The sequence below is a fragment of the Pseudopodoces humilis genome, chromosome 13, assembly GCF_049639895.1.
Source record: "Pseudopodoces humilis isolate 2021_Gansu_Grassland_sample_001 chromosome 13, ASM4963989v1, whole genome shotgun sequence".
NCBI lineage: Eukaryota > Metazoa > Chordata > Aves > Passeriformes > Paridae > Pseudopodoces > Pseudopodoces humilis.
In genome coordinates, this window is record NC_142212.1 from 12035837 (window position 1) to 12059934 (window position 24098).

Consider the following 24098-nt stretch of genomic DNA (forward strand, 5'->3'; position numbering starts at 1 on the left):
CACACGGCCTTGCAGGCCCAGGGCAGGCCTGGGATACAGCTGGCCACTAGGCCTGCCCACCTGTAGGGCCTGAGGGGCCTCAGTGCCCTGGGGCAGCCCCTGGGTCTCACCCCAGGGCTGGGGATTCCTGGGTCTCACTCCAGGGCTGGGGGTCCCTGGGTCTCACCCCAGGGCTGGGGGTCCCTGGGTCTCACCCCAGGGCTGGGGGTCCCTGGGGTCAATCTAGGCCTGAGGGTCCTCGGGGTCACCCCAAACTGGGAGGTCCTGGATCGCACTCTGAGGCTTGAGAGGCCTGGGCGCCCTATGAGGGCTCCTGGGTCTCACCCCAGGGCTGGGGGTTCCTGGGATCAGTTTGGGGTTGAGGGTCCCTGGATTTCACCTCAAGGCCAGAGGCCCCTGGACCTTACCCTGAGGCTTGAGATACCTCAAGGTCCTATGGGGGTCCCTGGGGTCACCCTAGGACTGAGTGTCCCAGGCTCCTTCCCTGGAGCTGAGTCCCACTGGTCACTCAGTGCTGAGGGTCCCAGTGGTCACCTCAGTGCTGAGGGTCCCTGGATCTCACCCTGAGGCTGGGGGATCTCTGATTCTCACCCCATGGCCATGAAGCCAGGATCAGCCCCAGCTCCAGTCACTCTGCAAGGCAGCCACTGCCCCCCACCTGGAAGCACAGCCCCGGGCACTGGGGCTCATCACAGGACACTGGGAGGAAGACAAAGCTGAAGCTTGGAATCTGGCACACAGAGGGCTGCTCCCATGGGAGCATATCACCCATTTCCTTCATTTCCAGAGGCTGTGTGGTCTCTCATGTAAATACCTCTGGCAGAAATGCAGAAGGATTTAATTTCATCCATCAGAAGTATGACAAAAATAACTACCATCTAAACATTCCCCAGAGAAACATTCTCAAATATGGTTTTACTGGATTTTTTGCCTTGTGGTTCTGTAACCCCCATGTTTAGGAATGTAAAACAGGCATGCCTGCTTGCCTATTTTTTCCTCCTTTAATTCAAAACTATTTCAGTACTAGTTAAAATGTTTGTTTCCTGGCTCTGAAGATACTCCTTAAGCACTAAACCACTGCAGAAATAAGGTTGACATAAATTCATGGATAGATCAGGGAAGTTACTTACATTCCCCTTTATTCTCTTTTGCCTTTAGGATTAAAGGCAGCCCAGAGCTCAGGGGTGTCAAAATAATGGCTTTCTTGATGTATATATCTGGTTTCCTAATCAAATCCCATGTAGATAAAGCTTTCACTTCAGATAAAAAGATAAAATTCTGGCCTTTTACCCATAAAAAACCTTATTGGAGCGATTTCACTGCATTGCGTTGCTTGACATTACATCACTAGAGTTGGTTTAAATAGCTTGGATTAATCAAGGCAGCTTGATATATCCCAGCTAAATGAGAAGACTGATGGGTTGATTTTCTAGGACCAGAGTAGAAAGTTGCAGCCTGGACTTCAGGGATGGGGTAGTGGCTGGGCTGTCCAAGGCAGCCGTGGGCTGGAAGGCAAAACTTCCTCCAGAGTGCCAAGCTGATGGAAATGTTGATGTTTATAGTGATTTTTAAGTAAATAAAAGCCTTGTTCTGCTCCTGAACTGCCTACGGCTCTGTTGTACAGGCCAGTACGTGGCACTGCTGCCAAGAGCCTTGCTGTGCATCCAGACCCTATATGGCCCTGCATCATAAACAGTGATTTTCCACTATTTTATTGCTCACGAGAAGTTGGCCCAGATCTCCCTGCAGAAGAGACTGTAGAGTCCTGTACCCATTTGCAGTACTTCCACTGCCATTAGAAAAGGAATTGCTGGTGCTGTGTGCACTGGTGATAAGGCTCGACATGTTATTTTAGGTACTTAGAAAGAGCTATTCCTATTTCTGATGTGGCTGGAGCCTTCTGGTATCAGCGTCTAGCAAGTTTGTGGAATATGATAAATGAGATTTTTGTATTTCCATCTCTCCTGACAACGGAAAGAAATTTCTATACGGAAACACATTTTTTTAATTATAGGTCTGACAGCTACCTCCATTTCCATCTCCCCCGTCCATAACAAGCTCTGGGGAGATTAACTACGTTGCCAGGCGCTGGCTCAATAGCTCTCCTTATATCTGAAATAACAGTCTGGGCTTCTAGCATTAGGGAGGGTAGCCAGATACTTGTAGTCTTTCCTTTAGTAAAAATTAGCAGAAGCTTCCAGGAGATAGACAGCAATATCCTTGGTACATACCTCAACTTTCTTAAGTTCATAGCACATTTCATTAGAAATTCATAGGAGCTCTTCAGTTAATAACATGTCAGTCTGCAAAAGTGGTCAGGACCCTCATTTCTCCATTCCTGAGATGTCCTCTAACATTTTCCTGGTAACTTTTCTCCCCTCATTCAAATGGAATTTTGGTCTTGTGCTCAAAAACAGAGATAGAAAAGAGTGAGAAATCCACACTTAATGAGAGGTCACAGATTCCCGTTCCACTCAGGTGGAGAAGCCAAGCCAAAAGGCACTCCTGTGGGTCAATGAGCCAGGAAAGTGTATACAGGAGGCAAAGTGCTGCTGATAGAGGGGCAAACCCCTCTGGGGCAGGGATCATCAGCCTCACTGCTGGAAACACCTCCCGAGCTCCAGCTTCCCCCTCCAGCCTCCTCCAGCTCTTGCAGCTGCCGCCACCTTGAATTTGGAAAAGTAGCCTTGGGCACCCGATCAGCAGAAGGGAGCTTGTGAAGTTGGCACATAGGGATGTCAATTTGCCAGTGACTCAGCATCTTGATTTATCCCATTCATGCGATGCTCCTGCGGGAAAAGCTTATTAATCAGGCTTCTGTTTTCAATGCAGCTCCGTGATTTAGAGTCCCCCATGACTAAAGTTTTAGCAGGAGTGGAATTATTACATGCCTTGGTGGCTTCTGGAAAGAGCTGTCAGGGTGGGGACATGTACCAAAGTGGAAGCAAGGGGTCTATCACTTTCCAGGACCCTGAGAAGGACAAACCCACCAGGGTTTGAGCACAGGCCGGGGAGTACTGTGAAATACTCACAGAAAGCTGGAGCACATTGTGCTCAGAGGAGGTGTCCCTCTGTCCAGCCCCCAACCACAGCACAAACCACTGACCTCCCTGGCTGCCAGCGCATCCTCCCAGCTCTAATCTGGGGCTCACTGTCGATGCTGGCTCTGGCACAACTGTGGTTTCTATGGAAACTTCGGAGGCAGATGCAGGGATGCTTCCAGCTGAGGTACCACCAGCCTAGGTATCCCAAGTTGTTCCTCCCAAATCACAGACAAACACTCATGCAGCACATCAGGACGGGCCCTGCAGTTACTGTGCCAGGTGGGCACCAGAGGCAGTGGAGCAGCAGCAATAAAAAAATCTTCTTTTATCAATTTATTAATGTTCTTTTATTAATAATTTCCAACCTTTCCCATGCTGTGATGCCCCCAGGACATGGCACAGCCTGCCCCAGCAGTGTGTCAGATGCTGCCGCACTCTGATGGGATTCAGTCTCCTGTCTCTGCAGCCTTGCAGCCCACCCAAGGCTCAAGCTGGCTGTCTTCTCTGAAAGGTCAGGCATCTGTACGTGATATTTACCTGGACTTGTGCGATCTTTCTAATGTACCAATGAAAGATCAAATCCCACACCTACTTTCTGCTTTGGGTGTGGGACTGTGTGGAGCCAAGAGCAGCAAGGCTCAGATGAGCCCATAGCACAGGGTAATTCAAGTGTCATCTCCCCTTGATCTTGCAGTGCACCCCTAAACACCACCCACAGACACTACCAGTACAAAGCTTGCATTCCCTTCCTTGTTGCCAGTAAGCAGGACTGCAGTGTTCCTGCCTACAGAAGCTGGACACAGCTGGACTCAACTCTCCCCCACACCAGATATGGTCCATCCTTTGAGATGGGGCTGTGGTGCTGGATAGGTCCCACAAGCCCTGACATTAGGCATCTCTTATTTCTTCTCAGCATCTTGGCAGCCCTCAACATTCCCTTCCTCTCTCACATTTTGGGTCCCTTCAAAAAAGTCCCTCTCCTGCTGCTGCCTTCACCCCTCACAGCCTCTTCACCCACAGGAGGCCAAGCAGGAACAAGGCTGTGCCAAGGCAGGACAGCCACTGCTTAGCTCCACCTCTCCAAACAGGGACTGGATCTCTACATCACATTGCTCTGCTCACCCTGGAGGTGGGGAGAACTAGAGTTACCCCTGCTCCACAGTATGGGGTCACTGAATTCTGCCTTGGGAGGGATTTTCCTGACAGGCTGCAGCATGTGTCTGTGTGGAGTAGGATAACCAGAGAAGACATGACTCCAGTGGGATAAAATTCCACATGATTCATTTATTTGAGGTGCTACATCACCTCCCAGGCACTGAACTACAGGCCACCTCTGTGCTACATGAGACATTGACTGGGTCTACGACGACACAGCACTCACTGCTACACACACGGCACGGATACGCCGTGGCACAGATGGGGCCGGACAGGGCAGTGAGGCCAGCGGCAGTCCTGCCACCGCTGCTCCCTCCACACTGCTGGCGATGGCCATCCCACCAGGCAGGAGTTTGCCCTGGGCTTCATTGCCACAGCGCTGCAGGAGTTGGGAGTTCCCAAAACCTCAGCTGCTCTGATGCCTGGCATCATGGAACAGAGGTTTTTTGGAGCCAGGTCACCCTGGGTGAACACATGGGTGCTCACACACCCTGTCCCTGTCTTCAGGCACTTGGTGCTTGGCCAGGGCTGGTCCGTGGGGTCCCACTCAGGGCACATCACGCAGGCACAGAGCCTCGACAGCGCCACTGGGACCCTGGGCCACACCGCCAATGATGAAGAGCAGGCTGGGCGCTGGGCAGCTGGAGCAGGAGCAGCGGCCAGTGGGCATAGGGGGCAGCGGCTCCCACTTCTTCTGTGACAGGCTGAACCCTTCCACAGAGTCCAGTGGGCAGGACTGATTCCCTGTGGAAGACACAACAACATCAGCCACTGTTCAGCTCCCCACCCCCCACTCCAGGCTTTGCCTTTCTCCCTCCACAACCCTTTGATGCCTCAATAGGAGCCCTGAGCTGCACAGGCTTTGAGAGCCCAGAGGCAGTTAGTGGGGGCACAAAAGGATTAGCAGAGTCCCCATAGGGATGGCTGCTGGCACTAATGCCACACCTGTGGGCTCTGCCCCCTCAAACACTCCTCACTCTCTCCATGCCAGGATTCTGCAGAGATAAGGGAGGGCAGCTCCAGCTGCGGCAGGACTCAGGAGCAACACCATACTGCAGGGAAGCAGCCAGCACCATTCCCTATTCCCACAGCAATCCTGGGGGTCTGGCAGCCCTCACTGCAGGGCTGAAGGTGCTGTGGTTGGCACCAGGCTCCACAGGCAGCCCTTCCTCCTGTATCCCCTCTGCTGAGTGATGGCACTAACCTTTCCCCAGATCTCTCGGGAGAGGGATGCAGCACTGCAACCCTGCACAGCGGAGCTGAGCTACCATTGGCTGTGTGAGCCCAGCATGCTGCACATGAGCTGGGAAAAGCCTGACTGGGGGGTGAAAGGGGAAAGGGACACAGTGGGTCAGCCAGTGGGACAGGGCAGTAGGGTCTCCCCAGCACTTGTGAGGGCACGGAGAGATGTTGCTGCAGACAGTGTTGCAGTAACCCCCTGGCTTTGCACAGCCGACCTCCCTGCTGCCCTGCAGATCACTGGTGTGCCACAATGAATGGGGATGGGAACATGGCCACACGCCTACCCCCAGCATTACCAAGGCCACCCACGGCCACCACTCTTCCTCCCAAGCACCCAGCCACGAAGTCGGCTCTCTTCTCTTTCATACGGATGGTGCGGCTTTGCTTTCTCCACACACCTGGGTATAAGAGAGTGAGCATCACCCACTGAGGTTTCCCATTCTACCAAGACCAGAACATCCCCAGGTTAATCACTCCCTGGGACCAGGAAGCACAGGACAGGATTCACCATGGGTGCAAGGGGCTGATGTTCAGAGCCCAGATAATCATGTCCCTCAGGTACAGACACCCATTCCCAACCCACAGAGTCATCCTGGACCCACAGAAGATGCTCCCACCTCACCCAGAGACATGGAGCTCACCCTGTGCAGGATCAAACATCTCCACGGTGTTGACAAAATGGGGACGGGAATAGAAGTTGTGGGGCCCTGGCTGCTGCAGCCCACCCAGGCTGAAGACAACCCCATCAGCCATGGCACAGGCGGCGAAGGCGCGGCGGCTGGGCACACTGGGGTAGCGTGTCCAGCTCCTTGTCTCCAGGTCAAAGGCCTCGAAGGCGGTGACAGGCAGCTTGCCTTGCCGGCCTCCTATGCACAGAGGAGACGTAGCTGCCAGTGTCCCAACCTGGCACTACTGGTGTGCTCAGCAAGCAGGATGGGGCCCACTGGCTGCAGTGCTGGGCAGCATTGAGCCACCCTGGGGTGCACCAGGTCATTCTCTGGCCTGGGAACAGAGGAAGGAGAGGGCAGAGGCACAGGGGATGCTTGGTTTGCCCCAGCAGCACCTACCCAGGACGAAGATCTTGTTTCCCTGCAGGAAGGCAGAGGCCCCATAACACGGGGTGGGCATGGAGGGTAGGGGCTGCCAATGGTCCTTTGCTGGCTCATAGACACGGACCAGTGCCTGGGGAGAGGTGTCCGCACCCATTCCCCCCAGCGCGTAGACAGCCCCATCTGGAAAAGAGGCAGCAGTGAGGCAGGGGAATCTGTGGGCAGCACCGAAGGGCTGGGAGTCCCCCCATGCCCTCCAGGGGAGGCAGCATGGGTACTGCTGAGCCCTACAGCCAGACACTGCTCCAAGGCAGCCAGGGGACAATAAGTACAGTCAAGCCTGAGCCTGGCAATGCCCTGACTGCAGTGGGACCCTCTCACCCCCCTCTCCATCCCATCCATCAGGCACAGAGAAGAGCACAAGGCCATCCTCTCTAATTATTCTCGGCAGTATCATCTCCCTGGAGACACCATGGCAACACAGCCATACTGCCAAATCCTGCTCTTGCCTCCAGTGTGGCCGGCACCCCTGCCCGCTCCCACCACTGTCCTGACATCTCCTCTGCCCTGCCCACCACACTGCAGCCTGGTCCATGCCACAGCATCCCTGTCCAGGGTGCAGACATGGGTACTACATACAGGGACCAATCCTGGCTCCTGGCATGCCGCGTTGTGCCAAGACTCCAAGGATGCTCAGCAAACTTTGGGCAAGAGTCACAACATGTTCCTATCCCTCACCTCTCTGCACAGCTGAGATGCCCATGGAGGGCTGAGCCAATGCCGCCTTCTTCTCCCACTTGCCCTCATCCACGTGGTAGACCTCAACAGAGGCGAGTGGGCTCTGCGCCGCATCCACACCGCCCACCACCAAGATCTGCTTGCCCAGGGCAAGGGCGGCAGCGCCAGCCCGCGGCGTCGGCAGTGGTGGGAGCGTGGTCCAGCGCTGGGCTGGGACGTCGAGCACCTCAGCAGTTCCCAGGGCTCGCCCGCTGCCCCCGCAGCCGCCCAGCACGAAGAGCTGCCCGTCGCGGTGCGCGGCGCTGCAGTACACGCGCCGCGTGGGCATAGCGGGGAAGGTGGCCCACGCGAAGGCGCCCGCGCCCGCCGCCATGGGCCAGCTCAGCCGCCCCGGGGGTCTCCGGGCTCTGGCCCTGACGTGCCGCCCATCCGGCCCGGCTCGCCACTGGTCCGGCCCACGGCCTCCTGCGGGGAGAGCATCCGAGTCAGCGCCCAGGCACCCACTCCTCTGCCAGTCCCAGCTAGCCAGCTCCCCTTGGCGGTGCGACAGCTCCTGCTCCGCGGGGCTCCGCACTGCATCCCGGGGCTGCCTGCCGACCCCCTCTGGGCTCCCGATTGCGCCCCACGGCTCCCTGTCCGCCCCCTCCGGGCTCCCACTCCCTGGGGCTCTCTGCCCGCACGTACCGGTGCTCTTGCTTCCCGAGGTTCCCGCACCCCGGGCTCCCGCTACCCGGTGCTGCTGGTACACAGCCCTACTCACTGGGACTCTCGCCCGCTCGAGGCTCTCTTATCCGCATCCCCGGGGTCCGTACCCCGCAGAGGCTTCCCCTTCACAATCCAGATCCCGCCAGGTTCCTGCTTGGCGCACCGACCTTACCCCTGGCGCTGCCCGCACTCCCGCCCGCAGCCCCCGGCGCTCCGGCGCACTGCCCCGCAGCCCGCACCCACAGGGCTCCCGCCCACAGCTCGCAGGCACCGGAGTCCCCCGGGCTCCCGCTGCAACGCCCGCGCCCCCAGCGCTCCCCGGACTCCCGCCCGCAACCCCGGACGGCCGCTCCGCCGTGCCCGGACTGCCCGCTCCGCTCCGCACCGCCGCCGGGAGCGGGACAGGGGCAGGGACCGGGACCAGAACCGCGCTCACCTCTTCCCCCGTTCCGCCGTTCTCCCCGCCGCTCCGCGCCTCCGCCCGCCCCGGGCCCGCCCGCTGCCGATGGGGGCGGCGCCGCGTCCGCCCCGGCCCCCCTGCCATGCCCCGCTCCCCTCCGGCCGGCCCTCCCGGTACCACCGGCCCGCCGTGCCCCTGCCGCGTTCACCTGGCCGGGAAGGAACCATCGCAGAGAGAGGGGCTGGAGAGACCCTGGCTCTGCCCTCCCTTGCTGCACACTGCCGGTGCCAGAGCCACACAGTGCTGGGCTCAAGGAGTCGGGAACCCACCGTCCTATCCTGGAGAGAACCCCTATGCTGTCACCACTGCAGGGACAGAACATGAGCTCAGCCCTATTCTGAGCACGACCTTGCTGGGGTCTCTCAGCAGCATCAGGAAAGGTGCACATGGGTCTAAAACCCTCCACCAACACTTTTGTCCCCACTTGGCTGAGCCAGGCAAATGAACACGCTGGGAAAGGCGCTTCCCACCCACCAGCACAGGCAGAGCCAAGGGCAGGCAGGAAACTCACACAGAAATGATCTAAAAAGATTTGCTTTAAAAACAGACAGAAGTGACAAGGCATCCGCCGAGAACACCGCACCACAAATGCCACCTGGGGATGCTGCTGATAATACTGCACTCATCCTGGCACCTGCTTTGCACCAACCATCACTGCAGGAGCGGGAAGGAAGATGCGAACACTGTGAGGCTGCCTGCATCACAGTTTGGTGGAAGGGACCTGCCTGGCGACTGCTGGGGTATGGTGAGCCCCAGCCCTCATGCAGAAGCGAGCACCATGGGCAATGCTGCCAAAGAATGGAAAACCATTTCCTCCAAGAATCCCATCACACAAGCTCCCAGGATGCTTGTGTTTGCTCATGGAAGCTCCTGATAGGACTGAACACCCACATTGCACATTGGAGAGGTAACAGCTTGAAGCAGGAGCCCGCCCGGGACTTTGCCTGCATGCAGCAGGAAGCGGGTGGTGTCACAGTCTGGAGCCACTCTGCCCCATGAGGTGATATCACTGTCCATCCCACTGCTGGCTTGGGGTGTCCTTCTTCATGCAGGCCAGGTAGCGGTCGTAGTTCTCCTCGCACCTCCTCACACAGCGCAGGAAATAGTCCTCATCAGCAATGGCCTCCAGCAGATTGGTTTGCACCAGGCAAATGTTGTACAGCTCCGAGGTGGGCACACTCCTGGGACTGCTGCTGCCCTGCTCCGAGAACACCTGCAGATAGAGCAGAGCCTGGCAGCAATGTACATGCCCCATGGTGTGCCCTGCCCTCCCCTCAGCCAGGTGCCTCCATGCTGGCTGTGTGCTGAGGACAGAGGGCAGGGTGATCCTATCTCCACTGCAACAGCAGAAGGTGAAGTTTCTTGAGATTTTCCCCTCTCCCAGAAAGCGCCTTTGACTCTGAACCAGCATGTCACACATGTGCCTGGTGTTTCCTTAAGGAAACAGGCCACACCATGCATCTGGAAGAAAACAACTCTGTGGAGCAGCTGAGTCCAGGCAAACATCTGCCGATAGCTTTTCCTTTAGCTACCACAGGACAGAACAGGGCCTTCACCTTCTGATCTTTGCCATGGCCTGCTTAAAGCCAGGTGGCAATCTGTTTCACTCCTAGTGCTGCTCTGTCACCATCACTGACATGGGGACAGCCCTGCAGAACTGGTGGTGCAAGAGGAGAGAAGAATGGCATTCCACCTACTGATCCTGGCTGCAGGACAGCAAGGTCCCAGCAGTGACGATGAGCCCTGCCGGGAAGATGCTTGGCTGCTGCCCAGACTCCCATAATGTCTGCTGCTACTATAACTGGATCCTACCTGTGTGATCCAGCGTGGGAGCAGCCCCAGGGCTGGCTGCATGGCTGCCATGAGATTAGCAGAGCAGCCTGACCGACCAGCTGCACAGGCTACCAATGCCAAAGGAGGAACTCCTTGATCAGACAGATAGCCTGAGGCTGAAACACAGCAAGTGAAGCTGTGTGAGCCACGCTCCAGCTGCTGCAAATCTGTATGCAGCAGTCATTGCAGAGGCTCCCCTCAACCAGGCATGGCACAGACCAAAGCCACCTATTCCTGACAAGTCTGTCCAGGCAGTAACAATTCCTGCCACCAGCTAAAAATGTGCAAGTTGCGAGAGCTTGTATGGAAGGGAATATCCAATGAGCATCCCATCCCTTGCCATTCCCAGGCAAACACTGCAGACAATTCACTGGCTGCTGCATTTTCTCCCTGCACTGTCTCCATATGGATGGAAACAGGCAAGGGTTGAGGCTCACTCATGGACTTGCAGCTCTTGTTTGAGCATTGACAGCTGTCCAACGGCCAGTCACAGTTCTGTCTGCATAAACATTCTGTTGGCCAAGTGTGTTCCCCACTAACACTGCCCTTTCATTCAGATGGGTGACAGGGCTGGCAACCCTGATATCATTGCTGCTGCCTCCAGGCACGGGGCTGACTCAGTGGGGAGCAGAGGCAGCCAGCACCTGCTGTGCATTGCTGATAGCTGATCTCACCCTCCCTGTGCATCGCTGCCACCGACACTGGTGGCACAGGATGTAGTGATACCAGGGCTATGCCTTGACCTCCCTTTGTAGCCTCATGCAAAGGGGACAAAATATGTCTGGGCTTGCAGGGACACCCCTAGTGCAGGTTGCTGGGCCTTCAGCCACCTACCTGGGGGTGAACAATGGTGTCTCCATCATCCAGCCGGATGTTGTCGTCAATGAAGATGTGGTGAATGTCAGGATCATGAGGATCTATCCACAGGGGCTTCCCACCCTGGGAAGAGAACTGATTTCTGGCCCACCTGAAACAGTAAGCAGGAGAAGAAACAGTCAGGGGAGGGAGACGGTAACAACTCCTGGATAATGGCAGACTACTGCAGGCCCGGGGCACCCTCTGAGCCAGGGATGCAGGACAGAGGATGCCCTGTCCTGCTGCCCATGGCCTCCTAGGAATGAGGCATTTTGCATCAACATGACAAATCAGGGAGTCTTTGGAGAAAAGCAGGAGGTACACCAGGGGATGGGGACCTCAGGTAAAATGTGAGAGTCCCATCAGGCTGCCCACAGGCAATATGGGGACTGCCTAACTGATAGGGACCCCAACAACAAGGCTTCAAAACTATGAGCTATCCCACAAACTAAGAGAATTGCAGGAAAGAAGATAATGCCCAATCTACTTCCTTGATGACCTCTTTTCTCACCAGTCAAAGTGGTCTTGGAAGCCTCCAATTCCCTCAAAGGAGCTGAAATAGTTGTAAAGCTTTCTTCTGTCTTCCCGTGTGGCCAGACGTTCTGCACCCTGTGTTAGCACCACCTCTCGCTTGCTGCAGCGTATCTGGCCAGGGGTAAGGTCCACAGGGAGCTGCAGGACCACAGAAAATGGGGAAGGAAAAGTTTCCAAAGCAGACAGGTTATTTCACACACTGGCAGACCAAGCAGCAGGGTGGAGACTCCCCACCACCACAGTGGGAAGATAGTGCTGGGAAGATGACAAGAGGAGGCATGGAATGCATTCAAACAAAAATCATCCCCTCCCCAGGGATGGAAAGGAATGACCTCCTAGCTGCACATTGCCCCCATTTCAATCTCTGCTACCTGGAAATACTCCAAAGAATAACTAAAGCATCTTCTAAAGCTCATTCCCAGCGCTCCTGCCCAGTGTACTGCCAGTGGGAGGAAACTGCAGCTGTGATCGGCTCTGGGCCAGGGAGCCCTGCTCTGCTGCAGCAGCCCCTCCTTGGGAGAAGATATGCTCTGTCCAACACGGGATCCTCCAAGAGGAGACCATTCCACATAGGATCTGCACACACGTGCTCCCCCACAGCTAACAGCTCCATCCAGAGAATTCGATGCTTTTAAAAGCAGTCTGGTCAAGCAGTTGGAGAGCAATTTGACGTGGGGGGGACTCCGTGGGACCATCTGGCTGCCCTTCCCCATGACGACGGACCCTCAGGGCGCCACTCACCGCCACGTCCCGCAGGGCAGGGAACTGGGGGTGCTGCCCGTCCAGAGCGCTGCTGACGGCCTGCAGGACGCGGGGCAGGTCGGTGCCGAAGGTCCTGAAGACAATGGCGAAGGCCCTGCCATCGCGGTGCAGCGTGTCCAGGAGGTGGAAGAAGGAGGGCAGGATCAGGTGGTAGCGTTTGCCAGGCTCCCCTGGCACCGACAAGGCGTCCTGCGGCCGGCCCGGCCACTCCAGCAACCGCAGGTGGCGGGCGTGGAGGTCGCGGAAGTGCCGGCCCGGGCCGGCCTCGGTGAACGCGGGGTCCCGGCCGTGGCGGCTGTAGTAGCTGAGGGGGCCGGGGCACGGGGGGCGCAGGGACGGGCGGCCGCTCACCCACTCCCACTCGCCTAGAAGAGAAGAACGTGCTCAGCCCCCGCCACCGCCACACCGCGTCCCCCGTACCCTGGCCCCGGCGCTCACCAGCGGCCCCGGCGCGGCCCCAGGTGACGGTGCTGAGAAAGGTGTTGAGCGCCGCTCGCGGAGCCTGCCCCGTCACCGTGTCCGCCGCCACCACCGTGTTGTTGAGGTCCACGTGCAGAACCAGGCGCCGCCGTCGCCCGGCCCCGCCGCTCATCGCCCCGACACCGACCCCGTTACCTGGTGACAGCGCCGCTTCCGCCCGCTCCGCTTCCGCCGGCGGCGCCCCCTGCCGGCCAGGGGACGACCCGCGCCGCCGTTGCCACGGACACGGCGGGGGCGGGGCGGGGGGCGTGACCGAATCCTCTCCGTGACTGTGGGCGTGGCCGTGGCCCGCGGAAAGCGACCGGAAGGGGAAGCGGGCGGCGCTTCCGGCGCCCCGAGGGCGGCCATGTTGGAGCGGCGGGTGCGGCGCAGCGGCGGGCGCGGGTCTGGCGGCAGCCGGTAGGTTGGGGCCGGCGGGCCCGGGTCCCACGCCGGCCCCCGGGCGAGGGCGCTGCCGAGCCGCCCGCTGCGGCGGCCTTGGTGCGCTGGAGGCGGAGCCGTGGCGCTGAGGGCCCCGCCCCGGCCCCCGCCCCCCCGGTCTCGGGAGCCGGCGCGGGCCAAGCGCGGGGGCCGCACCCCCTGTCTGCACCAATCACCTCCCGTAGCCCCGCAGGGAGAGCCCAGGCGGCCTGTCCAGCCCGGGGTCCCTCCGGCCGGCGGGCCGAGCCTTGGGGAGGGTGCAGCGGGAGCGAGGGACGGGCGCTCGGGAAGGGCCATCGCCTGCGCCGAGGGACGGGCCAAAAGGAGAGGTTGAGCGAGGACCTGGCGGCCACGTCGAGCCCTCCTTGGGACTGCGCACCGGCCTCCAGCTCTACAGGCTGCTCCAGCCCCGCATCTCGGCCCTGTCGGCAGCCGCTTCTCTCTGCGGTGCATTCGGAGAGCCCTTTCCGTGCTCGGACAGCCGGGCCTCTAAACCGTGCCAGCATCACCCTTCCGGTGCTGTGCTTGCACCGTGCCGGGAGTGCTGTGCTCCCGTAGCCCCCCGGCCCCCCAGTAGTGTGCCACGTGAGGGAACCTGCTGTCGGGAGGACAGACCGTCCGGGGCTGCCTCTGCTCGTGGCTGCCTTTCCTCCAATACAGCTGATACTGGACCAAACAGGACCAAGTGGATGGATGTTGGAAAGTCCTGTCCCCATGAAATTACACAGCCATAACATCAACCTTTTCAGATGTCCCAGCTGCTCCTGGGCTTGATGCAGCCTGAAGATGATCCATTTTGCAGCCTGTTGAGCACATGTCGTTACTTGTGCTTCTTCGTTGGTCTCTGCCTCACTACTAGATCAGAATTAACATTACACCCTCTCTGGCGTTCCTGTGCCTGGCACTGCTTGGTCACTTTGCAGGTGGTGACTCTCACTGCTGGCTGGTGACGCTGGCTGGGGCTCTTGTGGGAATCGCTTCCCTGCCTGCCTCCCCTCCTTCGTGGGAGATCCCCCGCCTGCCTCTGAACAACTGCATTATCCTCCTCCAAATCCCTCTTTGGCCATGACGTCTGCAAAGCACTTGACTGAGATTAGTCTGTCATGTGGAGGTTCTTACTCCCCCACTGACCTGTGCTTTCCCTTCTGTGGCTGCTCTTGGCTTGTGTCTCTTCCCTGCTTGTGCAGCTGGTGGCAGCACGGGCTCTGCTCCTAGGCTGTGGTGAGACCAGAGTTCTGGGGGGAACATGGGACATGAGTAGTTCCTTGTTCTGTCTGCTCAGGCGCTAACTTCTCCATCACAGCTTCCTTGCATGTGCACTGCCCTCTCCAAAACTCTGACACCTCTGGCATTTCCCTGAACGGGGAAAATGAATCTTTATTATTATTTTGAGAAGTATCAATAAAACTAAAGATTTTATGCCATGTTGGTCTAGCACCCAGCTGTGGAGCTGTGAGGCCACCAGGATCAGAGTTCTCCTGGGTGCATCCTAAATTCCTGCCCGGACTGCCTATTTTTTTGTTGAAAGCAATAATTGATGCTTTTATGCTGGGCAGGCAGCTGCGCAGTGCCCTGACCGTGATCCCAGTGTTGTCCCTCAGGCCTTTGTACACTTGGCCCTGGTGATGTGTATTTCCTTCATACCGCCCTGCTTGAATTTCCTGCTTCCTCCTCACTTGGCAGCAAGTGTCCTTGGATCAACAGTTTGCTGTGACAGCAAGTTGTGGACCGTTGTTCAAACAAGGGAACAGCAAGGAGCAGTGCTGCCTTGCCACAGCATTCAGCATCAATGAAGCACAACTGGAACAGCCTCCAGCCCTGCTGCCAGGTCTCCAGGAGGAAGCTGTGGCTTTGGCAGGGACTCAGAATCAATTTTTGAGCAGCATCAGTTAAGCTGAGAAATTGAAGGTGGTGCTGGGATGCCATTGAAGTGCTAGGCATTTCTTGGTGTTGAGATGGCTCGATGGTGTGTACAGGGGAAGGGTTCAGTTTTTCCCAGGGAAAATGAGGTCTGGTTATCCAAAGCTAGGGTGGGTCAAACTCAAACTGAAAACGAGCTGCAGATTTTGCTGATTTAGTTGTTGGAGTCCTTCATCCTGGGGTGGATTGGATGTGATTTCCTGAAATCTTTGTTTAGGTTGGAGGATATTTTTGTGAGAGATGTTTTAGTTTTATTTCAGAGATAAATGAGTGACAGGATTTTCTTGATGATACTTCTATCTTGGCTTGACCCAATGCAACCATCCACGCCTGGGCTTAATGGTTTCAGGTCCCGTACTAGAAACTTGGGTAATTTCAGTTGCTGTAAGCTAACTGTCTTCTTTCTCCTTTTGAGGTGTCAAGGGTTGTTTTTCCAGTAATTTGGACCTTTTTGAAGCACCTGCTTGCCTAATGCCATGAATATTGCAGTGAACAATGAGGAAGAAAAAGCTGTCCATTCCTGGTCAAGAATTTCCTCTGCAGGACAGAAAGTGCTGGAGGAAGCCCTCCGAGTCTTCAACCCGATGTCCAAGGACCTTTCAGACACAGAGACCCAGCTGGTGGCCTTCATCCAAGGCCTAAAGGAGGAGGGCTACCAGCCCACAATTCTGAGGAGTAAGGATGTGTACGGGTATAGCTCGTGCACAGCTGTCACACCGAGTCAGACAGAAGGAAACACACAGTGCAACTGTGCCAGCACCACTGAGCCCGCTCAGAGTCCAGCCAGGAACTCAGTGGCAAAAGTGGCCCCTTTGCCCACCAGCATTCCAGTGAGCTCTTTGAAAGTCTCCAGTCAACCAGTGTCCAAAGGGGATTCCACAAATCTCCTCTTGAGCTCCTTGAAGCAGACAGGATCTGGCACATCCAAGGCAGCGGCAGTGGGCTTTCCTACAAGCATGTATCCTGACGTGTATCCAGCTATGAGACTGTCAGTGGTCCTGGAAGCCCTGGTGCCACTGAAAACCGCAACATCCTGTTTGGAGTCCAAGTACACACAAGGGCATCTTGGGATCTCTCCCTCAGACCTTAAACTCCTTAAGACTTCAAGTCCACCAAGGCAGTTTTCTTCAGGCAAGAGCACTAAAATAACCGAAGGCAAGGGGTACAAGCGTTTGGTTAAGAAAGCACCAGATTCTGCCACGTGCGCTTTAAACCTTCTGAAGGGACCAAAGGGTGGAGTGCTGCAGGAGAGCAATGCCTGCAAAGCCTCTGGAGTTCTCAACGGGAGAGTCACAGGCAGCTCATCCCAGGACTGCACCACAGCACCACAGCCCAAGACCTTGAAAATCAAAGATAAGGAAGCTCTGGTGGGAAAAACATGGAAGGACCGCAGCACTTACCAGGAGAGCACTGGGCAGAAGAAGAGAACAGCTACAGAGGCAAAAGAAGCACCACAGAGGAAAAAAGCAAATACCATTCCTGTCCGAAAGAAAAGTCGACAGGCTCAGAGCACTTTGAACCTGCTGAAATTCCGGACCATCAAGGTGGGCAACTCTTCCTCCGATGATGAAGTGAGGAGGAGAGCACAGAAGATTCTTAGGGTCAACCTCTCCCCTGTGATCCAAATTCAGCCCTTGTCCCATTCTCATAGTGTCCCCTGACTTTCTTCACTTTGTCACGTTTTTTTGTAAGTAAGTAAATGTAAGCCTGGCACCAGAGCACAGAGAGATTTAGGAGTGACTCTGTGTCTCTGGTGCCAATATGCCAACTAACCTGCAGACACAGCCGCCCACTCTTGTGCTGTTCCTGCCTGTCTGCCACTGCTGTGCAGAACTGGCTGCAGAAATCCAGAACCCTGTTTGGGAATGTGGGACCGTCACTCCAGCCAGCATCAAGCTAAGCAGGCCGGAGAGCTCACTTCCCACCACGCTCCCCTGAACGTGGCAGGCTGTGCTCTTGTGCAGGGGAGGACACAGGACTTTCTCATTACATTGATGCACTGTGATATTGCTCTTTTTCAAGCTGTACATTTACTGGTTTTATTTTGATCAAATTTTATAACTTTATTATGTCTATATCTATATATCCATATATGTGCATATGGCCCAGGAACTGTGGGAAGATGCACTTCCTCCATCCCTTTGGGATTGGGTTTGATAGCTTTTGTTCCTCCTTCCCTTCAGCTAGTCTTTTGTTGAAAGTTGCCAGGATTCCTTTGTGGTTCAGTGTTGTGACAGTCTGTCCTGGGCTCCCTTGAGCAGCTCAGAGGCAGCAGTGTTGTAGCCACTTGTTTGTCTCCGGAATGCCAAACAATTTGGAGAATTACCAGCTGGTAGTTTTAATCCTGTTTTCGGTATTACCTCTGCATAACAGTGGGGGAGTGTCACAGGGCTGCAAGTCTGTCTGACATCTTTAGGGGCCTCCTCCCTTTGTGGGTAGCAGAAGTTTTGAACTCATGGTAGGGATTTGCCTCCAAAGAGGATTCCTCCTCAGCACCTAGCATTACTCTGCTCTCCTATACCCCAGGTGCAGCTATGGATCATGAACTGTGACTGTTAGAGCCAAAGGGCTGGAATTGTTAGCAGGAACTGTGTAGTGTCCTGCCCACCATGTAACTGCTTTGCTGTTGCTGAGTGTTCCAGGAGCAGATTCCAGGTGCTGGTAGAGAAGACTATTGGTTTTGGCTTGAGTTAAACCACAACAGAGACACAGGCTGTGTTTGAATGTATTTGCTACATCCTGCCAGTCCCAGACCTCAGTGGGACACCTGAGCTTGAGTTAAAGTAGAAAAGTGAAAAATTTGGGAGGACATAAACAGAGAGTCACTTTCTATGGTTTGTGGAGATGAAGCAGTAGGAGGGAAGATGGGCACTATATTGTGGTGGGTTGCAGCCTTGCTGCGCTATCAGGGATGTGTGAGAAGGTGTGTGGCAGGTGTGAGAGCTCTGTGTGGAAGGAGTGCAGGCTCTGCCGTCCCCAGGAGGCACTGCAGAACTGCTGCAGATAGTTGCTGTCACCTCCCTGCACCATGGGCATGCTGTGGGATGGGAACACAGCTCTGTGCTCTCTGTGCTCCACAGAGAGGGATCTACTAAACCCAAGAGAAACACCTTGTAGGAGCAGTTAGTGCTGCTGCTGTCACCTGGAAGGGACAACCTGGTGTCCTGGGGAAAGGAAGAGGCATTGTGCTGGGTACGGGCCTGGCTCCGTATACTGCTGTATGCTCAGATCTCTGCAGCAGTAGTGTAATCCACTCATTCTCTCACCAGCTCAAAATGCCAGTTGTCTGACCTAGTAATCTCTGTGGACTTTGGCTGAAGGGATGGGCTCCCCAGCTGGGAGTCCCAGATCCTTACATTTAAGCCCCACCCCCCAAGTACCTGGTTGGATTTCAGTGGTTTATGAAAGGGGTCAATGTCTGATCCCCAGGGCAGAATGTGGTATGGAGAGAAGAGAGGAGATTCATGACAGGGTGAGAGGGCAGGGAAGTTGAGCATTCTGAGGTGCATCTGGGTTCTCTTCTCACTCACATAGGGCAGGGTGGAGGTTCTCTTTCACTGAGTAACCTAGTTTAGTGGAAAGTGTCCCTGCCCATGGCAGGTTGGTTGGAACGAGGTGATTGTTAAGGTCCCTTCCAATCCAACCCCTTCTGTGATTTTATGATTCAGGGGATGATTGCAAGCTCTGAGCCCCACACTTGGGTTCTGAGTTGCTGTCAGAGGTCATAACTTGCAGCGTTTAAGACTGACCTGTGAATGCTGCTGCTTGGCTGCCAAGGAGGAAGAAATATTTTCTTCTGCTTCTGTGTTTTAAAATGCCCTGGCAGAGAGTTCCCTGTCCTGACCTGATGCTGGATGAACTGGGACTCTCCATCACTGTCAACTGGCCAAAAATTGCTTTGTTCCTTTTGTTCCCACTCCTTCAGACCTTTCTCATTCCCACGCTCTCGAATGCCAGGTCTTGAAGTCCTGCACTGGTGTTTCTCTTTTGGGCTGTTTCCCGATGAGGGCTCTGAACTCCTGCCTGTGGTATTGCTGTCAGGCTGCTCAGCAGCTTCCCCTGTTCCCAAACCCTTATAAGGGCACTGAGAGCTGTCTTTGGAGCCTCCTAACGCAGCACAGACATCCCAGCTGAGCACTTGGCCTCCGCTGGGAAAAGCAACGTGCATCGACAAGGCTGAATCCAGGTCAAGGTCGCATTTCCACCAGCCTGAGCGGGAAGCTGAGCACCTGAGGCCAACTTACCAGGCCACATCCTCATTGCTGTGTGTCATCCCCCAGCTGCACTGCTGTCTGCCTCCCCACTCTTTTCCATCACCTCTTTTCTTTTACAGCTTGGGTCTCTGCCAGTCAAGGACTTGACTTGCACTGTTGCTTAACACATCCAGCACAGCATCCAGCCTTAGTGCTGCCATGCATTTCCCAGCACTGAGCTAAGTTCTGTGCATGCTTGGTGATGACAGCTTGCCCTGTGTCCTTTGGAAATGCCTCTGTGTCACTGAGACTCCAACCAGGAAAGTGAGCATAGCTGTATGCTCAGGGACTTGCTCATCACCAGTCCCATCTCTGTTGGTTCTCCTGTGCATCTCTAACAGACCACAGGGCCCTGAGCAACAGGGCAGTGCTGGACCTCCATTCTCTGCCCTCCAGTTGTCTCTTCTTCCTCTTGCAGATGCTGTGGGAGCTTGACTGAAAGGGTTGCAGGTAACAACAGAGGGGCTTTACAGCCTCTGTGCCAATGCCAGCAACTGCTGCCCATCAGCCAATACTGGCAGAGGGGGTACCTCAGTCTGGCACAGGTTGGCTCCACTGTCCTTTGACTCATGCCCAGGTGTGGCTGCTCCTGGTGTCCTGGACATGTAACACTGATGTGCACGAGGCTGCAGAGGGGCTCTGTGTGGATGCTGCTCTCTGCTGTTAGGGAAGGTGAATGATTTGATCAAACCAGAGCTACCTAAAACCTGATCTAACCAAAGGTCTCCCCTATATGTCCCTTCCATCCTGTGTTATTCACTGGCATCTGAGTAACACTTCCAGGGATCTGTGCAACGGTAACTGGCAGGGCCCATAGAAATACATTGCCCAGAGCACTGTGGTCTCTGCTGAGCATGTGGTATGCACCTTGTTCAGACCTGTTTCTGTATTAGTCACTTTGAATTCATCCAAGTGCCTAACCTGGCCTGTGTTGTTCTGGGCACTGTGACAGCTGAGAGCTTTGGAGTCTCTCCTAGGAATGCTTTTAATGCATGGATTCGTGCCACTGTCATTTCTAGAAACAATTCAGCTAGTGGTCAAAGGGCTGTTCTTCCAACTGATTTTTTGGAAATAATTTCTCCTTTTATTCAGCTGCCAAGAAGCAGTTTATGCTTCCCCTCCACCAGACAAGGTTCTTGAGCTTCCTGCATGCTTCAGATGTCCGTCAGCAAGGTCCATGGGGAGAGTAGTTTGTCCAGCAGGCAGCTGAAGGGGAAGCTGACATAAGATACCAGTTGAAATCACAATGTTAATTGGTAGAAATGTTCTGAAGCTCATGTCCACTGTGATCACATTTCACCATCTGCCACTGCTTATGGCTGTAGAAGTTTCTCCTCAGCCTCTTCCCTGCAAGCCATGTAGTGTGTTGCTGCTGCTGCTTCTAAACTATTTGCATCCCTCCTGAGCCAGCTGCTGTAGCAATCCTTGTACAGAATTTCTTAAGCACTTTTTTGCAAAATAAGAAGGATTATTTTGTTACTCCTGCTTGGCAGCCCACAAGTGGTATTTCATTGTGTGGAGGAGATGTGCTCCCTGGAGTGCTCACCTCACGGGACAGCTCTCAGACCAGTTCATACTAACAGGGCTGGGGTTCCCCCCATTGCCTGGTGCTACCTTGCATGGAGTTCAGCCAGTTGCCCACTGAGAACATGGCAGGGGAATCTGAAGCAGGACAGCACAGATTGGTGATGGCTGCTCATGTGGCTCCGTGGTCCTGCTCCCCACCTGCCCGTGTTTTGCAGCCTGTCCTCCAGGTCCTCCTGGTGCACCAGGAGCACTTCACCCCAGCTCCAGCTGTGGCAAGAGGGGCTGGGAGACTCTGGGTTTTGGAATTGAGCACAGAGTTTGTGCCCTTTTAATTGTAGCTGTGTTCATGGCCAGAACTTGCCAGCATGTTCAGCCATCCCAGCAGTTCTTCCCCTTTGGATCCAAGTTCCCTGCCCTGTCTAGGAGCCAGGCCTTTGGCCATGGCTCAAGGGATCCCTGGGTAGGGAGAGCAGGTTTGTCTTTCAGCTCCAGCTGGGCAGTGTGACTTGAGCTGGGCAGCTTCCCAGGCAAGAGGGCAGGTTTCGGTGGGAGAATCCTTTTTTTGGCCACAGTTGACAGGGTCGGTGCCGAGCTGTGGAGCACCAGCTGCTCAGCCAGGATGGTTGGTTTGTGTGGAAGTGACAGTTTCTTTTTCACCCTTCAAAATGGGCACTGGCCTCTTTGCTCCTGTGCTCAGATGGGGATGGCCTTCCAGAAGCTGAGATGGCCCATGGAGAGGACAGCCGTTTTGGGGTATCTGGCACCTTCCTGATGATGCGCAGCCCTCAGCTTTGCCACCTGGGTGGGCTGGTACAATCTGTGGTGGACACAGCAGGGCAGGATGCTCCTGAGCCATCACATTTGAGACTCCACTAGAGAGCACCATGCTAGGGTTTCCCTCTCCTTGCAGCCTGTTTTGCCTGGAGCTGGGTGTTATTAGGAGGGTACCAGGTGCCTCAGAGGAATCTTGTTGCAGAAGACATGAGAGGCCAGGATGACCTTTGTCACCAGGTCATCCCTGAGTGTGGAATGAAGCATGTCTGTAGGTCTGACACTGCTGGATCTTGCAGGTTGGCCAGCAGCTGTTTGTTCCAAAGCCATGGTGCTGAGGCCAGACCCCTCCCTTTGCTTAGGAACACCAAGGAAGTCTGGTGAAAAAGTGAGAAGCTGAGAGTAGGGAAAGCTAAAGATGCTAGCAGCACCTGGACAGCCAGCAGCCTGCAGCTTCTGTGTTTGCTGCAGGAGATGTGCAAACAGAGGAGCAGAGGCTCTGGCATTCCGCAGCACTGTCTTCCCTCCATCCCTGCCTGGCCACAGAGATTCCTCTGCCCTGCCTGGCAGCAGCACACAGGCACTGGTGGTGCAGGTGAGTTGGAGTCTTTTTGGAGCAGGCACCCCCCCAACCCTTCATTTCCATCCTTCATCAGTCTCACAATCTGGCACTGCTCACATGGCCTCCAAAATACCTTCCCCAGGGAGTCCCTTAAAGGCCTTATTACCCTCTGGGGCTCTCTCCTTATTGTCTTAATTAGCCCTTTCTGTTCCTGTGTTCCTGTGGCTACAGGCAGCCCCTGTGAGTGTCTGGTGATTCCCACAGACACAGTCAGGCACATGCTGCTGTTTTAAAAGAGGTGCTGCAAAGCTACCCCCAGAAATACCTCCCCTCCTGCCCCTGCTCTGCTGCACTGCCCAGGCCTAGGTTGGGACAAAATAAGTATGGGTGGGTGTTTATGGTGGGGAAGGCACCATATGATGCCCTCCCTCCTCCTGGGTCCTGGTGCAGCACTTCTGAGGAGTAGCATTTCCTGAGCAGAGGCATGGCAGCTGCTCTGAGTGACACAGGGGCTCTGGGTGGGCACTGCCCGGCTGCTTGTGCTACTCTCTGCCAACCAGCATCTCCGTGAGAGCCGTCTCCGCGCCACGGCATGACCAACCTGCTCCGGCTGAGACCAGAGCCACCGGCTCCGCTGTGGCATTCCCTGGTGTTTGGGCATCCCAAGCAACTTCTGGGGAGCAGCAACTGCAATTCGTAGGAGGGCGAGTAACAAACTTTGTATGATGATTTTACAAATGACCATCTTGTTCTTGAGTGAACTTTTTACCATTTCATTTGTTTGTGTAGAATGTTTCTGAAGTTCTAATAATATTTAATGTTAATATGAAGCTGGGCTGTTCCACACTTCATGTTGTATATTTTGGAATGGCATTGTTTAGTGAAAAGACAGCGTTAGTATTCCACTCTTTGGAAGGGAATGGGACAAAAAACAGACTGTCTTTTTTCTTAAATGAAGTGAACTTTTTGTTATGAAGTCCTAGCAGGTGTCCAGCCCTTCAGTAAAATGGTGCTCAGAACCACCCAATGTGTCCAGCTTTTCTTTGGGCTCTGACAGACTGCTCCTCCCTGGGCTCCTGCTCCCAGCTCTGTATCAGCTCCATGGAACGGTGTCTCCCGTGTGCCCGGCGGCTGCATGCTGCATGGGGCACGCTCAGCTGCAGACCACACCCCCAGCTCGTCTCCCCAGTTCTCCCAGGGAAGTTTGGCATTACTCAAACTCCATTAAGGATTGCCTGGTTTGGGGTAGGAAATACCCCGGATGTGTGTCAGTGGTGCTGAACCGGGATAAATCCGCATTCCTGGTTAATTCCTAGAAACATGCACACTGTGCTAGCAGGTGCTGTGCCAGCCCCAGCCTGCCTGCCCACTCTCCGGCTTCTCTCGGAATCTGCCCACTCTGCATCCGGGACCCTCTGGCCGGCTAATTCAACAGAAGCACCATTGTTCCACGGTTTGCGATCTGGATCCAGTTTGTGCCACAGGGCTGTCAGTGCGCTGACCCAGCACTAATGGTGGTGGGACTGTGGCCCTGGGCAGACAGCAGCTCTGGTGCCGTGCTGGAGCTCATTCCTTGAGAAGGGAAGTGGTTAAGTAATTCTTTGCTCACTAAGGATGTTCGGGCTGCCTGCTGTGCGCACGGAAGTCGGTCCAAGCAGGGCTGGCCAGGAGTGAGAGGCTGCCCCTGCAGCTCAGGGGCTCTGCTGAGGATGGGAGGGGGGGCCTCTGTGCTGCTACAGGAGTGCCCCGATCACTGCTGAAAGGTGCTGGGGGAGCGAGGCTGTGGGC

General features: G+C 55.5%; 3 protein-coding genes across 4 annotated transcripts; 1 reads left to right on the forward strand and 2 right to left on the reverse strand.

Moving 5' to 3' along the window:
- Window positions 1-4615: 4615 nt before the first annotated feature.
- Window positions 4616-8393, reverse strand: KLHDC8B (kelch domain containing 8B). Of its 2 annotated transcripts, none has more exons than XM_005522044.3 (6): window positions 8370-8393; window positions 7229-7693; window positions 6509-6673; window positions 6083-6307; window positions 5738-5839; window positions 4616-4943 (listed from the first exon to the last, which is right to left on the reverse strand). In XM_005522044.3, the coding sequence occupies exons 2-6, from the start codon at window positions 7599-7601 to the stop codon at window positions 4747-4749; spliced, it is 1062 nt and encodes a 353-aa protein (XP_005522101.1). In that variant the 5' UTR covers window positions 7602-7693; window positions 8370-8393; the 3' UTR covers window positions 4616-4746. The 2 variants fall into 2 exon arrangements, with proteins under 2 accessions (XP_005522101.1, XP_087918141.1); XM_088062015.1 differs by having other exon boundaries at window positions 5726-5839.
- A 518-nt stretch (window positions 8394-8911) lies between these two features.
- LOC102108871 (uncharacterized) lies at window positions 8912-13024 on the reverse strand. Its single transcript, XM_005522244.3, has 5 exons — window positions 12816-13024; window positions 12357-12742; window positions 11593-11753; window positions 11061-11193; window positions 8912-9606 (listed from the first exon to the last, which is right to left on the reverse strand). Exons 1-5 carry the CDS (start codon window positions 12967-12969, stop codon window positions 9400-9402), a joined length of 1041 nt encoding a protein of 346 aa, XP_005522301.2. The 5' UTR covers window positions 12970-13024; the 3' UTR covers window positions 8912-9399.
- A 150-nt stretch (window positions 13025-13174) lies between these two features.
- CCDC71 (coiled-coil domain containing 71) lies at window positions 13175-23332 on the forward strand. The gene is made up of 2 exons (XM_014251722.2): window positions 13175-13256; window positions 15613-23332. The coding sequence occupies exon 2, from the start codon at window positions 15674-15676 to the stop codon at window positions 16856-16858; it is 1185 nt and encodes a 394-aa protein (XP_014107197.1). The 5' UTR covers window positions 13175-13256; window positions 15613-15673; the 3' UTR covers window positions 16859-23332.
- The last annotated feature ends 766 nt before the right edge of the window (window positions 23333-24098 follow it).

Bases quoted from the DNA above. Each gene is read 5' to 3' on its own strand.
- KLHDC8B (XM_088062015.1), bottom strand. From the start codon at position 7,601: ATGGCGGCGGGCGCGGGCGCCTTCGCGTGGGCCACCTTCCCCGCTATG. The intron at 6,674-7,228 runs GTGAGGGATAGG...CCTCTTTTCCAG, and splicing joins CATCTCAGCTGTGCAGAGAG to ATGGGGCTGTCTACGCGCTG. The intron at 6,308-6,508 runs GTAGGTGCTGCT...CTCTGTGCATAG, and splicing joins AAACAAGATCTTCGTCCTGG to GAGGCCGGCAAGGCAAGCTG.
- LOC102108871 (XM_005522244.3), bottom strand. From the start codon at position 12,969: ATGAGCGGCGGGGCCGGGCGACGGCGGCGCCTGGTTCTGCACGTGGAC. The intron at 12,743-12,815 runs GTGAGCGCCGGG...CTTCTCTTCTAG, and splicing joins GGGCCGCGCCGGGGCCGCTG to GCGAGTGGGAGTGGGTGAGC. The intron at 11,194-11,592 runs GTGAGAAAAGAG...TTACTGTTTCAG, and splicing joins TTCCAAGACCACTTTGACTG to GTGGGCCAGAAATCAGTTCT.
- CCDC71 (XM_014251722.2), top strand. From the start codon at position 15,674: ATGAATATTGCAGTGAACAATGAGGAAGAAAAAGCTGTCCATTCCTGG.